Below are 19,957 nucleotides of genomic sequence, written 5' to 3' on the forward strand. Positions count from 1 at the left end.
TTGGCAAAAGAAATAAAAAATATGCCAACACTTTGATCAAGTAGACTAGGACTTATCAAGTAGTCTAGGATTTACCTAAGACCTATGCAAAAATTTAGGATATTAACGGAAGCTTTGTTTGTATTGTTAAAAGTTGGAAATGCTATAAATGTTTATCCATGGAGAATTATTTAAATTATCACAGAGCCATGTAAAAGAACACCATGTAGCCACTAAAAATAATGCCATAAGTGAATGTTCCACAAAGAAAAATTCATTATTTTATGTGGGAAAAAAGAACGTTGGCAAAGTATAGGTATATTATGATCTCATTTTATACTATTAAAACTTTATACATTTCAGAAAAAAAGGACCTCCAGAACCATATATACCAAAACTAACAGTTATTATCTAGGTGGTGGGATTATAGATGGTTTTTACTGTCTCCTTTTGGCTAAACTGTACATACATTTTTTAAAAATAACATATGTGTATTGCTTTTTGCAACTTGGTAAAATACAGAAATTATTTTAAATCTTAAAAATGTGCTTGATATCACAAAATATACAGGAAGTGAGAGTCCTCTAGCCCAATTTGTGTTGGATCGAGGACAAAATCTGTTTTGTTCTTGGACCAAGTGTAGCTCCCTTGAGCCAGGTCCCCACCTGCTGCATCCTCAGCCGTACTTTCTAGAGAACAGGGACGAGGCCACGGATCATGTGCTCAGGGACTCCAGGGAATGAGATCCCCAGAGGAGAGGCCAGGCATGCCAGCCTCCCCCTCCCCCGTGAGGCTCCTCTGCATATTCACTCACTAAGTTCAGTGTGGGTTCCACGAGGTCAGCAACCTCACACTAACAGTCGGGAGGGAAATGATTTCAAGTATGTCAACACTATGATTAACACTTTTAACGGCCGATCAGACCTGACAAAGCTGCACTATTCACATTAGAAGCCAAAGAGGAAGTGTGGGTTCCCTGTTAAAGACCATCATGACCTGACTTAGTTTCTCCATCTTCTGATTGTTTTCCTCTCTTCCCGGGAATGAAAGAGGCCCTCAGCCATCTTGTTCCAGGCAGCACGTTATGAAAGATAAAACCTGTACAAGTCTTCCAGGACTGGGACAGAAACGTACAACCACTGGGTTTACTCTTAAAAGAAGACAAGCAAGACCCCTGACCCCAAAGAAGCCCTGAGAATGTCTCACATTGAGGCTGCAAACGAGGCCGAAGAAACTCCTCCATAGTAAAAACCATCCTGACACAGCCTTTCTTTCAGGCTGATGCCTTTGCGGGCGAACTTCTTGGGAATTCGGCCGCCGGAGAAGGTGGACTGCAGGTCGGCCCGCCTGGCGCTGAGCTTCTTGTACTGGGCCTGGATGTGATACTGACAGTACTCACAGTCATTCTGTAAAAAGGAAGAGCGGCTCATCAGCGTTAGGGAGACAGGCCGGGGACAACGTTAATAGACACAGCTCCTTTCTCCCAGTCTCACAGAGAGCTATTCTGCGGGCAGAAGCCTCCCTGCTGACCTCCGAGACCATTCTCAACGCACAGCTAAGCAGCAACTTAGAAGTTCTTTTCCTAGGTAAGGATGGGGGGGCGGGGATAAATTGGGAGATTGGGATTGACATATACACACTACTATATATAAGACAGATAACTATAAGGACCTACTGTACAGCATAGGGAACTCTACTCAATACTCTGTAATGGCCTATATGGGAAAAGAATCTAAAAAAGAGTGGATATACGTATTGATCTATGTATAACTGATTCACTTTGCTGTACACCTGAAACCAACACAACACTGTAAATCAACTCTACACCAATAAAAATTAAAAACAAAAAGTGGGGTTGGGGGGAGAAGTTCTTCCCCTAAACTCCTCAGAACACACTACTTGGGTGAAAGAAAAAGTGGCATCATTCACTGCCTTTGCCCACTTTCTACAATGGAAGTAAAATCAGCTTCTAGGATGAACCTTGAAAAGGTTATGCTAGGGACTTCCCTGGTGGCGCAGTGGTTAAGAATCCGTCTGCCAGTGCAGGGGACATGGGTTCGAGCCCTGGTCCAGGAAGATCCCACATGCCACGGAGCAAATAACCCCGTGTGCCACAACTACTGAGCCTGCGCTCTAGAGCCCGAGAGCCACAAATACTGAGCCCGCGTGCTGCAACTACTGAAGCCCACACGCCTAGAGCCCATGCTCCGCAACAAGAGAAGCCACCGCAATGAGAAGCCCGCGCACCGCAACGAAGAGTAGCCCCCGCTCGCTGCAACTAGAGAAAGCCCGCGGGCAGCAACAAAGACCCAACGCAGCCAAAAATAAAATAAATAAATAAATTTATTTAAAAAAAAAAAAAGAAAAGAAAAGAAAAGAAAAGGTTATGCTAAGCGAAAGAAGTCAGACACAAAGGTCCCATGTTGTATGATTCCTTTTATGGCATATATCCAGAGACAGAAAGCAGATTACAGGTCACCAGGGAAGTGATTACTTAATAGGTAGAGGGTGTTTTTATGGGGTGATGAAAAGGTTTGGAAGTTAGAAGAAGCTGGTGGTTGCACAACAAAGCAAATACACTAAATATTATTGACGTGTACATTTTGAAATCATCAATTATACATAATGTGAATTTTACCTCAATAAAAGTTAAAAAATGAAACAAAATCAGTTTCTAGTGAGGTTTTCTGTTTCTCTGGTTGACTCTTGGACGCATGCTACCCTTTCAGTGAAAGGAACAAAGAAAAACTCTGAAGTATTATCCTGTTGGGTGAACCTCAGAGATGGTGGCAGTGGCGGTTTAAGTGATTTGTCAAGTACTCCCCCTGAGACCTCTTTTTCCAACTATCTCCCTCCTTCCTATGTCCTGCTCACTAGTTCATCTGTTAGACAAGAATGAGGGAAATAGGGCTTCCCTGGTGGCACAGTGGTTAAGAATCCACCCGCCAATGCAGGGGACACGGGTTCGAGCCCTGGTCCAGGAAGATCCCACATGCTGCGGAGCAACTAAGCCCGTGCGCCACAACTACTGAGCCTGCGCTCTAGAGCCCGCAAGCCACAACTACTGAGCCCACGTGCCACAACTACTGAAGCCCACGTGCCTAGAGCCCGTGCTCCGCAACAAGAGAAGCCCCCGCAACGAGAAGCCCGCGCACCACAACGAAGAGCAGCCCTCGCTCGCCGCAGCTAGAGAAAACCCCGCGCAGCAATGAAGACCCAACTCAGCCAAAAATAAAATAAAAATAAATTAAAAAAAAAAGAATGAGGGAAATAAAAAGAGATGAAACCAAAATCTGTCATTTAATCCTTTCAAAGAGCTCTAAGAAGTACCCCTTAGATGGATAGTATCCACTGGGATGGCTGTGATCAAAGACAGACGATAACATGTGTTGGCAGGGATGCGGAGAAACTAGAACACTTACACACTGCTGGGGAGAATATAAAAGTCACTTTGGAAACCAGTTTGGTGGTTCCTCAAAAGCCTAAACATAGAGTTACCATAAGACCCAGCAATTCCATCCTAGGCATATATATACCCGAGGGAACTGAAAATGGACAGCCACACAAAAACCTGTACATGAATGTTTACAGCAGCATTATCCGTAACAGTCAAATGCGAAACAACCCAAATGTCCATCAGCCAATGAATGGATAAAAAGAGTGTGGTCATCAATGAAATATTATTCAACCATAAAAAGGAATGAAGTGCTAATAAATGGCTTTGTAGCATGGATATAGCACAGATGAATCTTAAAAGCATTATGCTAAGTGAAAGAAGCCAGACACAAAAGGCACATATTATACAATTCCATTGTATGAAATGTCCACAATAGGCAAATCTATAGAGACAGAAAGTAGATTAGTGGTTGTCAGGACTTGCGGGGAGAGAAGAATGGGGAATGACTGCTAATGGATATGGGTTTTTTGGAAGGGTACTGAAAATGTTCTGAAATTACATACTGGTGATGGCTGCACAACTCTCTGAATATATTAAAAATTACTAAATTGTGCACTTCAGAATTGTGAATTGTCTGGTATGTGAATTCTATCTCAATAAAGCTTTTATTTTTTTAAAAAGAAAGCTCTAAGAAAAGGTATAATAGAGTTAAGTATTGACTGAAATAAGGTTTCAGTGTATTTCATCATTAGTGTTTAATCTCCTGCACTAGAAAGAATTGAGGGCAAATTAAAATTCTATCTTTCTTATACCTCCTAGTCAGCTAGCAATAAAAGATCACTTTCTTTTTTTTTTTTTTTTTAATAATTCATGTTGCTGGTATCCTCTTTTTTTTTTTTAATTATATATTTATTTATTTGGCTGTGTTGGGTCTTCGTTTCTGTGCGAGGGCTTTCTCCAGTTGTGGTGAGCGGGGGCCACTCTTCATCGCGGTGCGCGGGCCTCTCACTATCGCGGCCTCTCCTGTTGCGGAGCACAGGCTCCAGACACGCAGGCTCAGTAGTTGTGGCTCACAGGCTCAGTAGTTGTGACTCACGGGCCCAGCTGCTCCACGGCATGTGGGATCCTCCCAGACCAGGGCTCGAACCCGTGTCCCCTGCATTTGCAGGCAGATTCTCAACCACTGTGCCACCAGGGAAGCCCGATCACTTTCTTAAGAGGTTAAATCTTTCCCCCACCCTCAGCTTTGTAAACTGGCCATTATTAACTACACATTCAATTTTCTCACTTTGATGCTTCCTGTTATGTAGGAAACTCAGTTCCAAACAGGTCATTACAGGTAAAGTACCTGTAATTTATTCCTATTAGTTTCTGTCTTTAGCAAAAACCACCCCAACAAAGCTGAAACCTACCAAATTCACAGTCTGTGTACATGGTTCTCCATTCTTCTTCTTTGCTTTACAGGTTCCCAGGTCAAGAGCTTCCCCCATAATTAAGATCTTTTGAGGATGATCAATAGATAAGCACACCTGTAGAAAAAAGGGGGAGTTGGAGTTAAAAGCAGACAAAGGTATGGCCTTTCAACAGCAAGAATGGATATAACAACAGTTGGCGTGAGTTAAGAAGGCTTTTTATCCTTTTTATCAGTGCACTGGAATTTGAAGCCAGTGCTCCATAAGACAGCTGTAGAAATGGGAGGTGTAGAAGACACTTTTAATTCTCCACCCACTATCTATTTTCTCCTGTGTCTTTGCTATCAGAATCCAAATGCTCAGCCTTAGATGATGGATCCAGTTCCCAGTTTTCCCAGAATTCTTTGTAGCTAGTGATGGTCATGTGACTCCACTCAGCAGGGAAGGTAGCTGGGAAAGCTTCTGCTTTCCTTTAAAAGCAGAGCAAGGAGCCTGGTTCACTTCCTGCCTTGAATGGAAATGTGATTGCTAGAGCTTCACAGCCATCTTGTGACCAAGAGGAAAAGGCTGAGAGACTCATGGACACCAGCCCTGGCGGTACCACACTGCCTATGTCTGGATTTTTTATTATGTAAGAAAAACAAACCCCAGGGTTTACTATTAAAAAGAAACTGTAGTGAAGTTTTTCTGTTATTTGTAGCCAAACACCTTCCTAACCAATAAATGAAGACTTGCTGCCCTTCTCTGTGAAAGCAAGGAATGAAATAACTTAGTCTCTCACCCCTTGTGATATAATAATCTGTCTACAACAGAAGCAGTAGCTTCTTGCTGGCTTGAGTGGAGAAACTGTTGCTATTCATACTGTATCTAAGTTTGCAATTTACTAGAGAATCAGTAGGTAGTACCCAAACTCTAATGATGCTTGGAAAGATGAAAATTCACTTTAAAAATGAAAATTCATGGGAGATCTAAGGGAACCTGAGCCCAAGAGTTGAAAGAATTCCAGGAACCTTGGAACGAATTTGAAAAGATATAATGAAAGAAGTTATTATAAAATACTCTAGAGTAGTCTGAAATTCAGAATATTGGTGGGTGAGGGGTAGATGAATAAACAAACAAAAAGCCAGTTTAATGGAGACAAAAGAATATAAAAGCTTGACTACCTGGAGGTAGACCAATATAAATGTTTTTGATAGAACTCAGCTAAGTTATAAAGACCAAAAAAAAAAAAAAAAAAATCATGGAAACAGAGCCTTACATCCTCTGAACCATCCTTGGGCTTCATGGGGTTCGCATTGAGCAGCCCTATGACGGTACCCTGCTCAGTCTTCCAGAGTTCTTTGTGAACCTCTCCAAACAGGAACAGTGACACGTACCGCGTCAGGTCACGAAGATCATTCAGTCGCCAGATGCTAAATGTTTTCCCCTGGAGCAAACATTTATTCTTATTTTTAATAAATTTTGAACAATGGGTTACAATGTCTCCATTTACAGTTCGAGTGTTCTACTGTGGAAAAATATCTAAGTATAACCCACCCTGAATATGTAATCATCAGCATGTCTGTTAATTATAAATTAATCCTTTCTCTAGGTTTTGGTATGACTCTTCTCATTTTAGAAATGAAGGTGAAGAAAAGCAAGCCAATGGCAAACTTGTTACTAGCAGATACAAACTATGATATATAAAATATTTAAACAACAAGACTACTACTGTATAGCACAGGGAACTATATTCAATATCCTGTAATAAACCATAATGGAAAAGAATATGAAAAAGAATATATATATGTATAACTGGATCACTTTGCTGTACACCAAAAACTAACACAACGTTGTAAATCAACTATACTTCAGTAAAAAAAAGAACTTACTGATATAAATTTAGTAAATATTATTTATCACTGATTATGTTATTAATATTAATAAGGAGGTTTCAGCTTAATGTTTCTAAATCTTTCCTTAGCTTAGAAGAAAAAAGCATCATTTAAAGAAAACTAGTTGGAAGAGGGATTAACCAAGATGGCGGAGTAGAAGGATGTGCTCTCACTCCCTCTTGCGAGAGCACCAGAATCACAACTGGCTGCTGGACAATCATTGACAGGAAGACCCTGGACTTCACCAAGGAGGATACCCCACGTCCAAGGACAGAGGACAAGCCACAGTGAGACGGTAGGAGGGGCGCAATCAGAGTAAAATCAAATCCCATAACTGCTGGGTGGGTGACTCACAGACTGGCGAACACTTATACCACAGAAGTCCACCCACTGGAGTGAAGGTTCTGAGCCCCACGTCAGTCTTCCCAACCTGGGGGTCCGGCTACGGGAGGAGGAATTCCTAGAGAATCAGACTTTGAAGCCTAGTGGGAATTGATTGCAGGACTTTGACAGGACTGGGGGAAACAGAGACCCCACTCTTGGAGGGCACACACAAAGTAATGTGTGCATCGGGACCCAGGGGAAGGAGTAGTGACCCTGGGGGAGACCGAACCAGACCTACCTGCTGGTGTTGGGGGGTCTCCTGCAGAGGCGGGTGGTGGCTCTGTTTCACCGTGGGGATAAGGACACTGGCAGCAGAGGTTCTGGGAAGTTCTCCTTGGCGTGAGCCCACCCAGAGTCTGCCATTAACCCCACCAAATAGCACGGTAGGCTCCAGTGTTGGGTTGCCTCAGGCAAAACAACCAACAGGGAGGGAACCCAGCCCCACCCATCAACAGTCAAGTGGATTAAGGTTTTACTGAGCTCTGACCACCACAGCAACAGGGAGGGAACCCAGCCCCACCCATCAACAGTCAAGTGGATTAAGGTTTTACTGAGCTCTGACCACCACAGCAACAGGGAGGGAACCCAGCCCCACCCATCAACAGTCAAGTGGATTAAGGTTTTACTGAGCTCTGACCGCCACAGCAACAGTCAGCTCTACCCACCACCAGAGCCTCCCATCAAGCCTCTTAGATAGCCTCAACCACCAGAGGGCAGACAGCAGAAGCAAGAAAAACTACAATCCTGCAGCCTGTGGACCAAAAACCACAGTTACAGAAAGATAGAGAAGATGAAAAGGCAGAGGGCTATGTACCAGATGAGGGAACAAGAAAAAACCCCAGAAAAACAACTAAATGAAGTGGAGATAGGCAACCTTCCAGAAAAAGAATTCAGAATAATGATAGTGAAGATGATCCAGGACCTCGGAATAAGAATGGAGGCAAAGATTGAGAAGATGCAAGAAATGATTAACAAAGACCTAGAAAAATTAAAGAACAAACAAACAGAGATGACCAATACAATAACTGAAATGAAAACTACACTAGAAGGAATCAATAGCAGAATAACTGAGGCAGAAGAACGGATAAGTGACCTGGAAGACAGAATGGTGGAATTCACTGCTGCGGAACAGACTAAAGAAAAAAGAATGAAAAGAAATGAAGATAGCCTAAGAGACCTCTGGGACAACATTAAACGCAACAACATTCGCATTATAGGGGTCCCAGAAGGAGAAGAGAGAGAGAAAGGACCAGAGAAAATATTTGAAGAGATTATAGTCGAAAACTTCCCTAACATGGGAAAGGAAATAGCCACCCAAGTCCAGGAAGCGCAGAGAGTCCCATACAGGATAAACCCAAGGAGAAACACGCCGAGACACATAGTAATCAAAGTGGCAAAAAATTAAAGACAAAGAAAAATTATTGAAAGCAGCAAGGGAAAAACGACAAATAACATACAAGGGAACTCCCATAAGGTTAACAGCTGATTTCTCAGCAGAAACTCTGCAAGCCAGAAGGGAGTGGCATGATATACTTAAAGTGATGAAAGGGAAGAACCTACAACCAAGATTACTCTACCCAGCAAGGATCTCATTTAGATTTGATGGAGAAATCAAAAGCTTTACAGACAAGCAAAAGCTAAGAGAATTCAGCACCACCAAACCAGCTCTACAACAAATGCTAAAGGAACTTCTCTAAGTGGGAAACACAAGAGAAGAAAAGGACCTACAAAAACAAACACAAAACAATTAAGAAAATGGTCATAGGAACATACATCTCGATAATTACCTTAAACGTGAATGGATTAAATGCCCCAACCAAAAGACATAGACTGGCTGAATGGATACAAAAACAAGACCCATATATATGCTGTCTACAAGAGACCCACTTTAGACCTAGGGACACATACAGACTGAAAGTGAGGGGATGGAAAAAGATATTCCATGCAAATGGAAATCAAAGGAAAGCTGGAGTAGCTATACTCATATCAGATAAAATAGACTTTAAAATAAAGAATGTTACAAGAGACAAGGAAAGACACTACATTATGATCCAGGGATCAATCCAAGAAGAAGATATAACAATTATAAATGTATATGCACCCAACATAGGAGCACCTCAATACATAAGGCAACTGCTAACAGCTATAAAAGAGGAAATTGACAGTAACACAGTAATAGTGGGGGACTTTAACACCTCACTTACACCAATGGACAGATCATCCAAAATGAAAATAAATAAGGAAACAGAAGCTTTAAATGACACAATAGACCAAATAGATTTAATTGATATATATAGGACATTCCATCCAAAAACAGCAGATTACACGTTCTTCTCAAGTGCGCACGGAACATTCTCCAGGATAGATCACATCTTGGGTCACAAATCAAGCCTCAGTGAATTTAAGAAAATTGAAATCATATCAAGCATCTTTTCTGACCACAACGCTATGAGATTAGAAATGAATTATAGGGAAAAAAACGTAAAAAAGACAAACACATGGAGGCTAAACAATACGTTACTAAATAACCAAGAGATCACTGAAGCAATCAAAGAGGAAATAAAAAAATACCTAGAGACAAATGACAATGAAAACACGACGACCCAAAACCTATGGGATGCAGCAAAAGCAGTTCTAAGAGGGAAGTTTATAGCTATACAAGCCTACCTAAAGAAACAAGAAAAATCTCAAGTAAACAATCTAATCTTACACCTAAAGAAACTAGAGGAAGAAGAACAAACAAAACCCAAAGTTAGCAGAAGGAAAGAAATCATAAAGATCAGAGCAGAAATAAATGAAATAGAAACAAAGAAAACAATAGCAAAGATCAATAAAACTAAAAGTTGGTTCTTTGAGAAGATAAACAAAATTGATAAGCCATTAGCCAGACTCATCAAGAAAAAGAGGGAGAGGACTCAAATCAATAAAATCAGAAATGAAAAAGGAGAAGTTACAACAGACACCGCAGAAATACAAAGCATCCTAAGAGACTACTACAAGCAACTCTATGCCAATAAAATGGACAACCTGGAAGAAATGGACAAATTCTTAGAAAGGTATAACCTTCCAAGACTGAACCAGGAAGAAACAGAAAATATGAACAGACCAATCACAAGTAATGAAATTGAAACTGTGATTAAAAATCTTCCAACAAACAAAAGTCCAGGACCAGATGGCTTCACAGGTGAATTCTATCAAACATTTAGAAAAGAGATAACACCCATCCTTCTCAAACTCTTCCAAAAAATTGCAGAGGAAGGAACACTCCCAAACTCATTCTATGAGGCCACCATCACCCTGATACCAAAACCAGACAAAGACACTACAAAAAAAGAAAATTACAGACCAATATCACTGATGAATATAGATGCAAAAATCCTCAACAAAATACTAGCAAACAGAATCCAACAACACATTAAAAGGATCATACACCACGATCAAGTGGGATTTATCCCAGGGATGCAAGGATTCTTCAATATACGCAAATCAATCAATGTGATACACCATATTAACAAATTGAAGAATAAAAACCATATGATCATCTCAATAGATGCAGAAAAAGCTTTTGACAAAATTCAACACCCATTTCTGATAAAAACTCTCCAGAAACTGGGCATAGAGGGAACCTACCTCAACATAATAAAGGCCATATATGACAAACCCACAGCAAACATCATTCTCAATGGTGAAAAACTGAAAGCATTTCCTCTAAGATCAGGAACGAGACAAGGATGTCCACTCTCACCACTATTATTCAACATAGTTCTGGAAGTCCTAGCCACGGCAATCAGAGAAGAAAAAGAAATAAAAGGAATACAAATTGGAAAAGAAGAAGTAAAACTGTCACTGTTTGCGGATGACATAATACTATACATAGAGAATCCTAAAACTGCCACCAGAAAACTGCTAGAGCTAATCAATGAATATGGTAAAGTTGCAGGATACAAAATTAATGCACAGAAATCTCTTGCATTCCTATACACTAATGATGAAAAATCTGAAAGAGAAATTAAGGAAACACTCCCATTTACCATTGCAACAAAAAGAATAAAATACTTAGGAATAAACCTACCTAGGGAGACAAAAGACCTGTATGCAGAAAACTATAAGACACTGATGAAAGAAATTAAAGATGATACCAACAGATGGAGAGATATACCATGTTCTTGGATTGGAAGAATCAACATTGTGAAAATGAGTATACTACCCAAAGCAATCTACAGATTCAATGCAATCCCTATCAAATTACCAATGGCATTTTTTACGGAGCTAGAACAAATCATATTAAAATTTGTATGGAGACACAAAAGACCCCGAATAGCCAAAGCTGTCTTGAGGGAAAAAAATGGAGCTGGAGGAATCAGACTCCCTGACTTCAGACTATACTACAAAGCTAAAGTAATCAAGACAATATGGTACTGGCACAAAAACAGAAACATAGATCAATGGAACAAGATAGAAAGCCCAGAGATTAACCCACGCACCTATGGTCAACTAATCTATGACAAAGGAGGCAAAGATATACAATGGAGAAAAGACAGTCTCTTCAATAAGTGGTGCTGGGAAAACTGGACAGCTACATGTAAAAGAATGAAATTAGAATACTCCCTAACACCATACACAAAAATAAACTCAAAATGGATTAGAGACCTAAATATAAGACTGGACACTATAAAACTCTTAGAGGAAAACATAGGAAGAACACTCTTTGACATAAATCACAGCAAGATCTTTTTTGATCCACCTCCTAGAGTAATGGAAATAAAAACAAAATTAAACAAGTGGGACCTAATGAAACTTCAAAGCTTTTGCACAGCAAAGGAAACCATAAACAAGACGAAAAGACAACCCTCAGAATGGGAGAAAATATTTGCAAATGAATCAACGGACAAAGGCTTAATCTCCAAAATATATAAACAGCTCATTCAGCTCAATATTAAAGAAACAAACACCCCAATCCAAAAATGGGCAGAAGACCTAAATAGACATTTCTCCAAAGAAGACATACAGACGGCCACGAAGCACATGAAAAGATGCTCAACATCACTAATTATTAGAGAAATGCAAATCAAAACTACAATGAGGTATCACCTCACACCAGTTAGAATGGGCATCATCAGAAAATCTACAAACAACAAATGCTGGAGAGGGTGTGGAGAAAAGGGAACCCTCTTGCATTGTTGGTGGGAATGTAAATTGATACAGCCACTATGGAGAACAATATGGAGGTTCCTTAAAAAACTAAAAATAGAATTACCATATGACCCAGCAATCCCACTACTGGGCATATACCCAGAGAAAACCGTAATTCAAAAAGACACATGCACCCGAATGTTCATTGCAGCACTATTTACAATAGCCAGGTCATGGAAGCAACCTAAATGCCCATCAACAGACGAATGGATAAAGAAGTTGTGGTACATATATACAATGGAATATTACTCAGCCATAAAAAGGAATGAAATTGAGTCATTTGTTGAGACGTGGATGGATCTAGAGACTGTCATACAGAGTGAAGTAAGTCAGAAAGAGAAAAACAAATATCGTATATTAATGCATGTATGTGGAACCTAGAAAAATGGTACAGATGAGCCAGTTTGCAGGGCAGAAGTTGAGACACAGATGTAGAGAATGGACATATGGACACCAAGGGGGGAAAACTGCGGTGGGGTGGGGATGGTGGTGTGCTGAATTGGGCGATTGGGATTGACATGTATACACTGATGTGTATAACGTTGATGCCTAATAAGAACCTGCAGTATAAAAAAACAAACAAAACAACTAATACTAAAGTTTCATTGGGTTATTTGTATGGAAATATGTTAATATAAATGTTTCAGACATTACATGAAATTTCTAAAAATCTTATATTTGTATGTGTATGGAAATATGTATGGAAAGATGTTAATATAAATGTTTCAGACATTACATGAAATTTCTAAAAATGTTATATGTTCTGGTATAATGTTATATGTAATAATCCTAGTTATTACTTTAAAATGTATATCTCAGAAATAACTAATTTTCTTGTCAACTGCATTATTATGAACTTTCATCAAATCTTTAACCGTGGTCATTTTTAAGTCTTCTGTCATTTACAGACAGTTCTGGGTGTACTCTGATGATTTTGCAAATATGTTCCTATAAAAGGGTTTCATCTTCAAGAAATTCATGGAAAAGACTCTGACAAGTACAGGTTTCTGGTAACTGACTGTACTGCTGAACTGAATGAATAAGCATTTTCAGAACTCTAATGAAAAACTGATGAACTCATAAAAGTGCTAACAAAAGATCAAGATGAAAAAAAAATTAATTACATGGGACTGAGTGAACTGATGAGGATGAGTATAATTTTTGTGACTTTCTGTCTGAATTAAAAAAAAAAAAAATCCCACAAGGACTCAGAGGCAAAGAATATACAAATCAATTTTCACTGCAAAGTAAAGGAGCTGTTACAGTGGAGGATTACTGGACTGAATATCAATATTATGACATAGTATGAGTGTGTTTCATGTTTGGTAATTGCAATCATTGCTGCTTTTGTTGTGGTCATCCATGTACAATGCTTGGTGTCAGTCTATTTATCTCTTGTAAAAATAAAATACAGTGTGTGTGTGTGTGAAAAAAAAAAACAAAAAACACACAAGAGCCATTTCCTCTAAAAAAAAAAAAAAGAAAACTAGTTGTATTTAACTGTAAAATTTTGGAAATACTATGACATATCAAGAAGTGCAACTCAAAATGCTGCCCACTTATAATATGAACATCTTCCATGTTTACAGATTTTTTTTTAAACAAAATAATTCACACAACATTGAATCAAGCTATTTCAGAGGCAGCCCAGAGTGGGTATGGTTACAGGTTACGGTGAGCTATCGCCTAGACTCAAGTATTCTAATTATTCTCCCAAGGATTTATACAGAGGAGTTCAGATAAATTTCACACCTATTATTTCCATGTCATTATAGCCAGTAGTGATGCAATTAGAAACTTAACCAAATGAAAACCAGACTTGCTCACATTTAGTGAGATAGAACAGGGCTAGAGCAGGATTCAGAATCTGAAACTCAAGCCCTCGTGTCAGAGCTCATAAAAAAATCTAAGGTTGGCCAAGATCTAAATTGGAGAATGAATTAGTTTTGAGCAAGATTATTTGCAGTATTTTAGAGAGAGCCTTTGAGATAATCAAAAGTCAGTTCCTTCATTTTACAGGTAAGGAAATGGAGGTCCTCAAAGAAAGATTTGGGGCCACCCTAAGGCCACAACTCCTGCTAAATGGAGAACGAGGCTTAGCATCCAGATTTTCTGACTTGTCAGGGCATAAAATAATTTTCCTGTTATGCCTCAGTCAACTTTATTTTAAAACTTGCTAGATCTTTTGTAATATCCATCAAATTAAATATACCATACTGTACTGGCGCAAGTCAGCAATTTCAGGACTTTTGCAATTGACATCTTACACCTAGTAAAGCTTTCCAAAGGATCTGTGAACTCAGCCTCTTTGAGGACCTGCTTCCCTTGCACAAAAGGGATTGCAGTGTCACAGGGGCATCTACACGCATCAGCAAACAATGACAAGTGAAATAAGAAAGAATGACATGGACAATAAAAAGCCCAAGAAGCCTGTACAACCAGATGTTCTTTAAGTAGGGCCCTGCTTACACATCTCCCCCTCGGGTACCAACCCAACGATGGTGTGGCAACTTGGGAACTTACTAGCAATGACTTCAAAATGAAATACTGACGGGCTCTGGGTAACAAATCAAGAGCATATGAGTCCCCACTGTCAATCTGTGATGAAACAGCTGAGAAATCAATAAAATGGCTTACGCTGTTAGAACTCTGTGGAGTGATTTTCTTCAATATAACCCCAAATGTCACCCAGTCTATTTCTTCCAGCTTCTCACTTGCCATCTTTTCCTTGAGCTGAGATAGTCTGATCAGTCTTCGGCCAGTCATTTTCTTGTTCATTTCTGTGGAGGATACTCGAGGTTTCCTGGGTCAAGAAACCAGCGACTGGTAGATTATTATTCTAAGAAGAGATTATCTGGCACTGTAGCAAATTGGTTAGCAGAGATGTAATTGGCAGAAATCTCTAAAGCACCTGTTTTCAGGGAGGTGTAGTTATGTAGTAATGGACAAGGCACATATTTTTACAGCAGATAAAAATGAGATAATTTTGGGACTTCCCTGGCGGTCCAGTGGTTAAGACTCTGTGCTTCCACTGCAGGGGGTAGGGTTTGATCTCTGGTCAGGGAACTAAGATCCCACATGGCGCACAGTGTGGCAAAAAAAAAAAAAAAAAAAAAAGAGAGAGAGATAATTTTAAAAGCTAGGTTTGTTTTTCCTTGGATCTAGAACTGGGACCTCTGTAGAAAATAAAGATCACAAATTCTTTAAGTTCTTATGAATTGTAATATAAAGTTATAATATTCTTTTAAAAATAATCTCTTGACTTTAATACAAAATCATGAATTGCTTAAGTAAATAAGATATTTCAATTCCATCAATTCTGCAAGAATTTCAAAAGTTCTACTGTTTCTAATTAGTTTTCTTTAAGCCAACCTTTTCACATAATAAATAAAAACTTTGAACCTAGCTTCAATTAATATATTCTTTTTCCTAATGAGTGGCTAAAAACTCATGAATTTGTAAATTGCTTTTCTCTAGTAGAATATTAACATCTGTTCCATGTTTGATCATATTACATATTCAAGGACAAGAGAAAACAGGAAAAAACATGCTTTCTGACTCTTTCAGAAGTCTTCTGGAATAGAAAGTCCAAGAGCTACCTCTGAACAATGAAGAATATTCAGGAGGGAAACACTGACGTAGGTGAAGAAATCCTTTCTTTGCCTGATTTCTTTAAGTTAATAGGTTACTATCAGGCAGTGATCCTTCGGAGTATTTTTAGGTTCTGTGGTTCAGGTAGAACAATTACAGAGACTCAAACAATTCTGCAATCCCCTAAATTTGTAGGCCCCTCAGAAGCTTTGGCTGAGTGTTTCAACTTCGTCTACTTCCATTCAGTTCAAACGTTCAGCACGCTCACATCAGCAACACCTTTCATTATCTGTAGGGAGTTTCCACTGGGAAAGGCAGTATCATCTCAGGAGGGCCACACTTACCTTGAAAAAGAACCCTGAGCCCCCCTCAATGAGCTTTTACTGTATTCCGTCCCTCCGACTCTGTCTCAAATGTAATGAAGATACTGATTTTTCCCCCAATTTTGGAGAGTACGGAGTCTTTACAATAAACTTCTACTGCGTGTTAGCAGTCACTTGTTCTCCCCCTGCTTAATCATGTACTATTTAAGAGCTTAGCAGTTTTATTTTAGATTGACAAGGCTCAGGTCTTCTAGACGGGTTGCACTTGGCTACTCAGATAGACAGTACTAAAGGCAATCGGGTTTCAGAGTAAGGGTTACTGCTCTTCCCTGGGCTTCAAGAGCAGTAATAATGGAGATGCAAGGCAGTAGTGATGCAAAGCACAGATTTCAAAGTCCAGGCTTTTCCCTGAACCGATCCTGGGCTTTATTCCTATTTTAACTGAATATCTTAATTTCTCCATGGAACAGATACACAGAATATAAATTGGCCTTAAAAGTTATCAGGAAGAAAAAGAGCACAGCTATTTCTCTTAACATCAACTATAAGAAGATACTACTATCCTGGTTAAACTGTATATACCTTTAGGTGTTTAAAAATAGTCTCTATCACTGTTTCCATCAGTTTCTGATTAAATACAGTACTTATTATTTACTGATCTCTTTTTTTATGAACATATATCTTTTATTCTTTACACAAGCAAGAGAAAGTTTTCCTTATTCATATGTAAATATACTGAGTCAAACCCAGGGCTGATGGCCTAGTATGGTCCAGTTCAAGAGCTGTAGGTCTTATGTGGATCTGCGGTACAAACACACTATTTCTGGAAGCCCAGGTCCCTAGAAAGGAGGAAGAGGCATCTAGTGGGGCCTATGAGCAGAGTGAGAGGCCCGTTACAGTTACTGACCTGAGCCTCAGGCCAGAGAAGGCTTCCACGGAGACTGTCTGAGTTGTTTCCCCAGAGCTCCTGGGGGTCCCTGCACTCTGATCCCTCGTCATCCCAGCAGGCTTGTTTCCAGGAGTTGTTCGGAGTGGTTGGGAGGGTGCACTTGTCATCCTGAAAGATGAGCTTTGGGGCTCTAAAAAATGAACACAAAAATTAAAAAGAAAACCACACCGATAACTAAACATTAAATGGAATTGTTTCTTTTTTTAATCAACATATGCCATAACCAAATCTTGAGAGAACAAAGGACGCCCACAGGATCATTTCTGTACTACCCCCAGATCTCTGCAGCGTGGTCCAAAGAGCTTGCTGTGTATGAAAATGTTTTATAGCACCGCTGTCCAGTGTGGCGGCCACCAGCCACAGGTGGACATTGATCACTTGAAACTGACTGGTGTATCTAAGGAAATGAATGCCTAATTTATCTACTTCGCCACATGTAGCCAGTGGCTGCTGCAGCAGTGCTGCTCTAAAACACTGCTCCTCTGGGCAAAGCCATTTACTGAGTATTCACCATATACAGAGCACTGCAGAAGATTCCATGAGGGAATTAGAGCCCTCCTATAGAAATCAGTAATTAGTAGAGATGTGTGCACAGGTCAAATTCCACCTGAAAAACATCCAAAGTTAGCTCCCCTTTGTTTTCTTATTTCTCGTTTCATTTCATTTCAATCCATTCCATTTTACTTGAGGGGGGGGTAATTAGGGGGCCCAGGGTATTCTGACATGGTTACTTTTCATATTTTAGAAGCATTTAATAATGCTCCTGAGGGTCAGAAAGCTTGGGTATTCTCCTTAATAAAATCTCTCTCTCAAGTAAGATTGTTGTTTACCTTCAAAGCGACTTTGGATCACTTCTCGCAAGCCAGGGACCAGGACAACCCTAGAACTTCAGAATCTCCAGAAACCGTGCCCTTGCCCCATCCCTTCAAAACCCAACTTTGGACATTGCCTAATAAAACACCTCAGTAATATATCAAAGGTCCTAAGGGGATAAACACTATTAATAAGTGGATACATGGAATATATAATTTGTTGTCAAATAAATATGAACACCAGGAGCCTACAGCTATTCTGTACTATTGTGTCATATGTATCATACTGTAATCAAAAGGGCCTCTTTGAACATGTGTGATCAATGAAATGTTGCTTACTCTAAACTATGTTATCTCCAGACCATTTTGTCTTAGATCTTCCAAAGAATAATCACTTTGGGCAAAAAGGCAGTACAACAAAACCAATACACAGAGCTTATAAATCCTTTTCATTTTATTTTGTGTGTATATATGTATGTGCTGAAATAGGATTTTAAGTACCATTCTATACTCCTGGCAAAGAAGCCTTTTCTAAAGAATGGACCCTCTGGTTTAAAACAACCTGGCTTCAAATAAAACTTGATCATTTTATAAGGGGATCTGTACCTCAGTCTCACAGCCTGAAGATTAAATCTCTAGATTGCTAGCATAAGAACTCAACCCAGTGGTTATACTTGACTATAATTCAAGTCAACTACAGGACTATAAGAGCTGAAAAAATATTGAATCCACTAAGCATTTAGTTAAATACCTATTCTCTACCTAAGGATTTTCTAAGCACTTTGAGATGTAGAGAAAGATTAGGAAGTATAGCATATGGTTTCCATTCCCAGGAAACTTACTTTTCTCAATGGGCAGGTAAGATAGACCAAAACACACACACACACACATACGTGACAATGCCAAAATATATTGCAAACAGAACCCAAGCAGTGAGAAACCAGGGAGGCCTCAAGTACTACACCTGCAGGTGAAACCTTTGGTGTCCGAGCCACCCGCTTGGGTTTTGGTAGAGTAGGGACGTCAAGCTCCGCAGAAAAGCACGACGACTCCTGAATTCTCTGAACTTTCTTCTCCTTAAGAGGGGGACGTGGAGACTTATCTACTTGATTAAAAGTAAAAGAAATTAGTAAAGAAAATTTAGAAAGGGGCTCAAAAACCGTTTTACCAGGAGTTGGATGCAGAAGTAATGTTATAATTTCTTCGTAACAGAAATGCATACTATCCTTAGAATTAGTCTGATTACCTGGGGTTTTATGCAGACGGGCTGGACTTGCAGGCTGTTTAATTGTCGTTAGTTTCAGCTGTTCTTGTAAGGACTTCATTTGCTCTTGCAACTTCCTTAATTCATCTAGGGAAGAAAAATATATTGATTTAAGAACCAGACCAGAGGAAATATTATACATGATGAAAGTGCTGAAATGACTTTTGACGTCCACCCATCACCTCCACAACCTTGAGACCCACAATAGAATCACATACCGAAAACTCACAATTAACTTTTGTACTTCGAAGGGGTCCCCTCAGAGAAAGAAACACGATTATTTCCAGTAATCAAATCTCTAATACCAAAGCTGGTTATGAATTTGTACTACTGACAGATAATCACAGATACATGTCCATGGTTGACAGGTTCTTAAGAGTCAAGAAATGATTATATTTATTTCGTAAATCAAGTACCATAATTAATACAATGAATGCTGGCTCCTGTATTAGAAGAAATAGCCCATTGATTAGAGCAGAATTTTACTGTAATTTAAAAATACATGAGAAAGATGCCAGGGATAAGAAAATGGCAGTCCTCAATGTGAGGGTTCAGAAATGGTCTTCTGCTGAAACAGAATGTGTAGCTGCTTTGTAGTCTTGTCCCTGGCTCCTTTTGCTAAATCCTGAAGTATTATTTTTCTGTAATAAGTGTGAGAAAAGTTAGAGCCTTTCTGCGAAGGATCAGTCGCACCTGGGTGACCCTGATATAAGGGGGCCTCTGTACCCTCAGATGCTGGCTTTAAATGCTCGCTCCACTAACTCGTACAATGTTCTTGG

At 39.6% G+C, this 19,957-nt stretch overlaps 1 protein-coding gene across 6 annotated transcripts in view; it reads right to left on the bottom strand.

Annotated features, from left to right (window-relative positions):
• MCM10 (minichromosome maintenance 10 replication initiation factor) overlaps nt 1–19,957 on the bottom strand; it is a 49,232-nt gene that overhangs the window by 19,917 nt on the left and 9,358 nt on the right. For 4 of the 6 annotated variants that reach the window (XM_036845213.1, XM_036845211.1, XM_036845210.1 and 1 more), the window contains 7 exons: nt 19,161–19,265; nt 18,879–19,019; nt 17,061–17,232; nt 14,877–15,042; nt 6,047–6,214; nt 4,789–4,905; nt 1,186–1,385 (listed from right to left, as the gene is read on the bottom strand). In XM_036845213.1, the coding sequence (XP_036701108.1) occupies nt 1,186–1,385; nt 4,789–4,905; nt 6,047–6,214; nt 14,877–15,042; nt 17,061–17,232; nt 18,879–19,019; nt 19,161–19,265 (1,069 nt within the window). The remainder of the gene's footprint in view (nt 1–1,185; nt 1,386–4,788; nt 4,906–6,046; nt 6,215–14,876; nt 15,043–17,060; nt 17,233–18,878; nt 19,020–19,160; nt 19,266–19,957) is intronic. The other 2 variants (XM_036845214.1, XM_036845215.1) reach the window with 2 other exon arrangements.

Source organism: Balaenoptera musculus, chromosome 2 (genome assembly GCF_009873245.2).
Source record: "Balaenoptera musculus isolate JJ_BM4_2016_0621 chromosome 2, mBalMus1.pri.v3, whole genome shotgun sequence".
Lineage (NCBI taxonomy): Eukaryota > Metazoa > Chordata > Mammalia > Artiodactyla > Balaenopteridae > Balaenoptera > Balaenoptera musculus.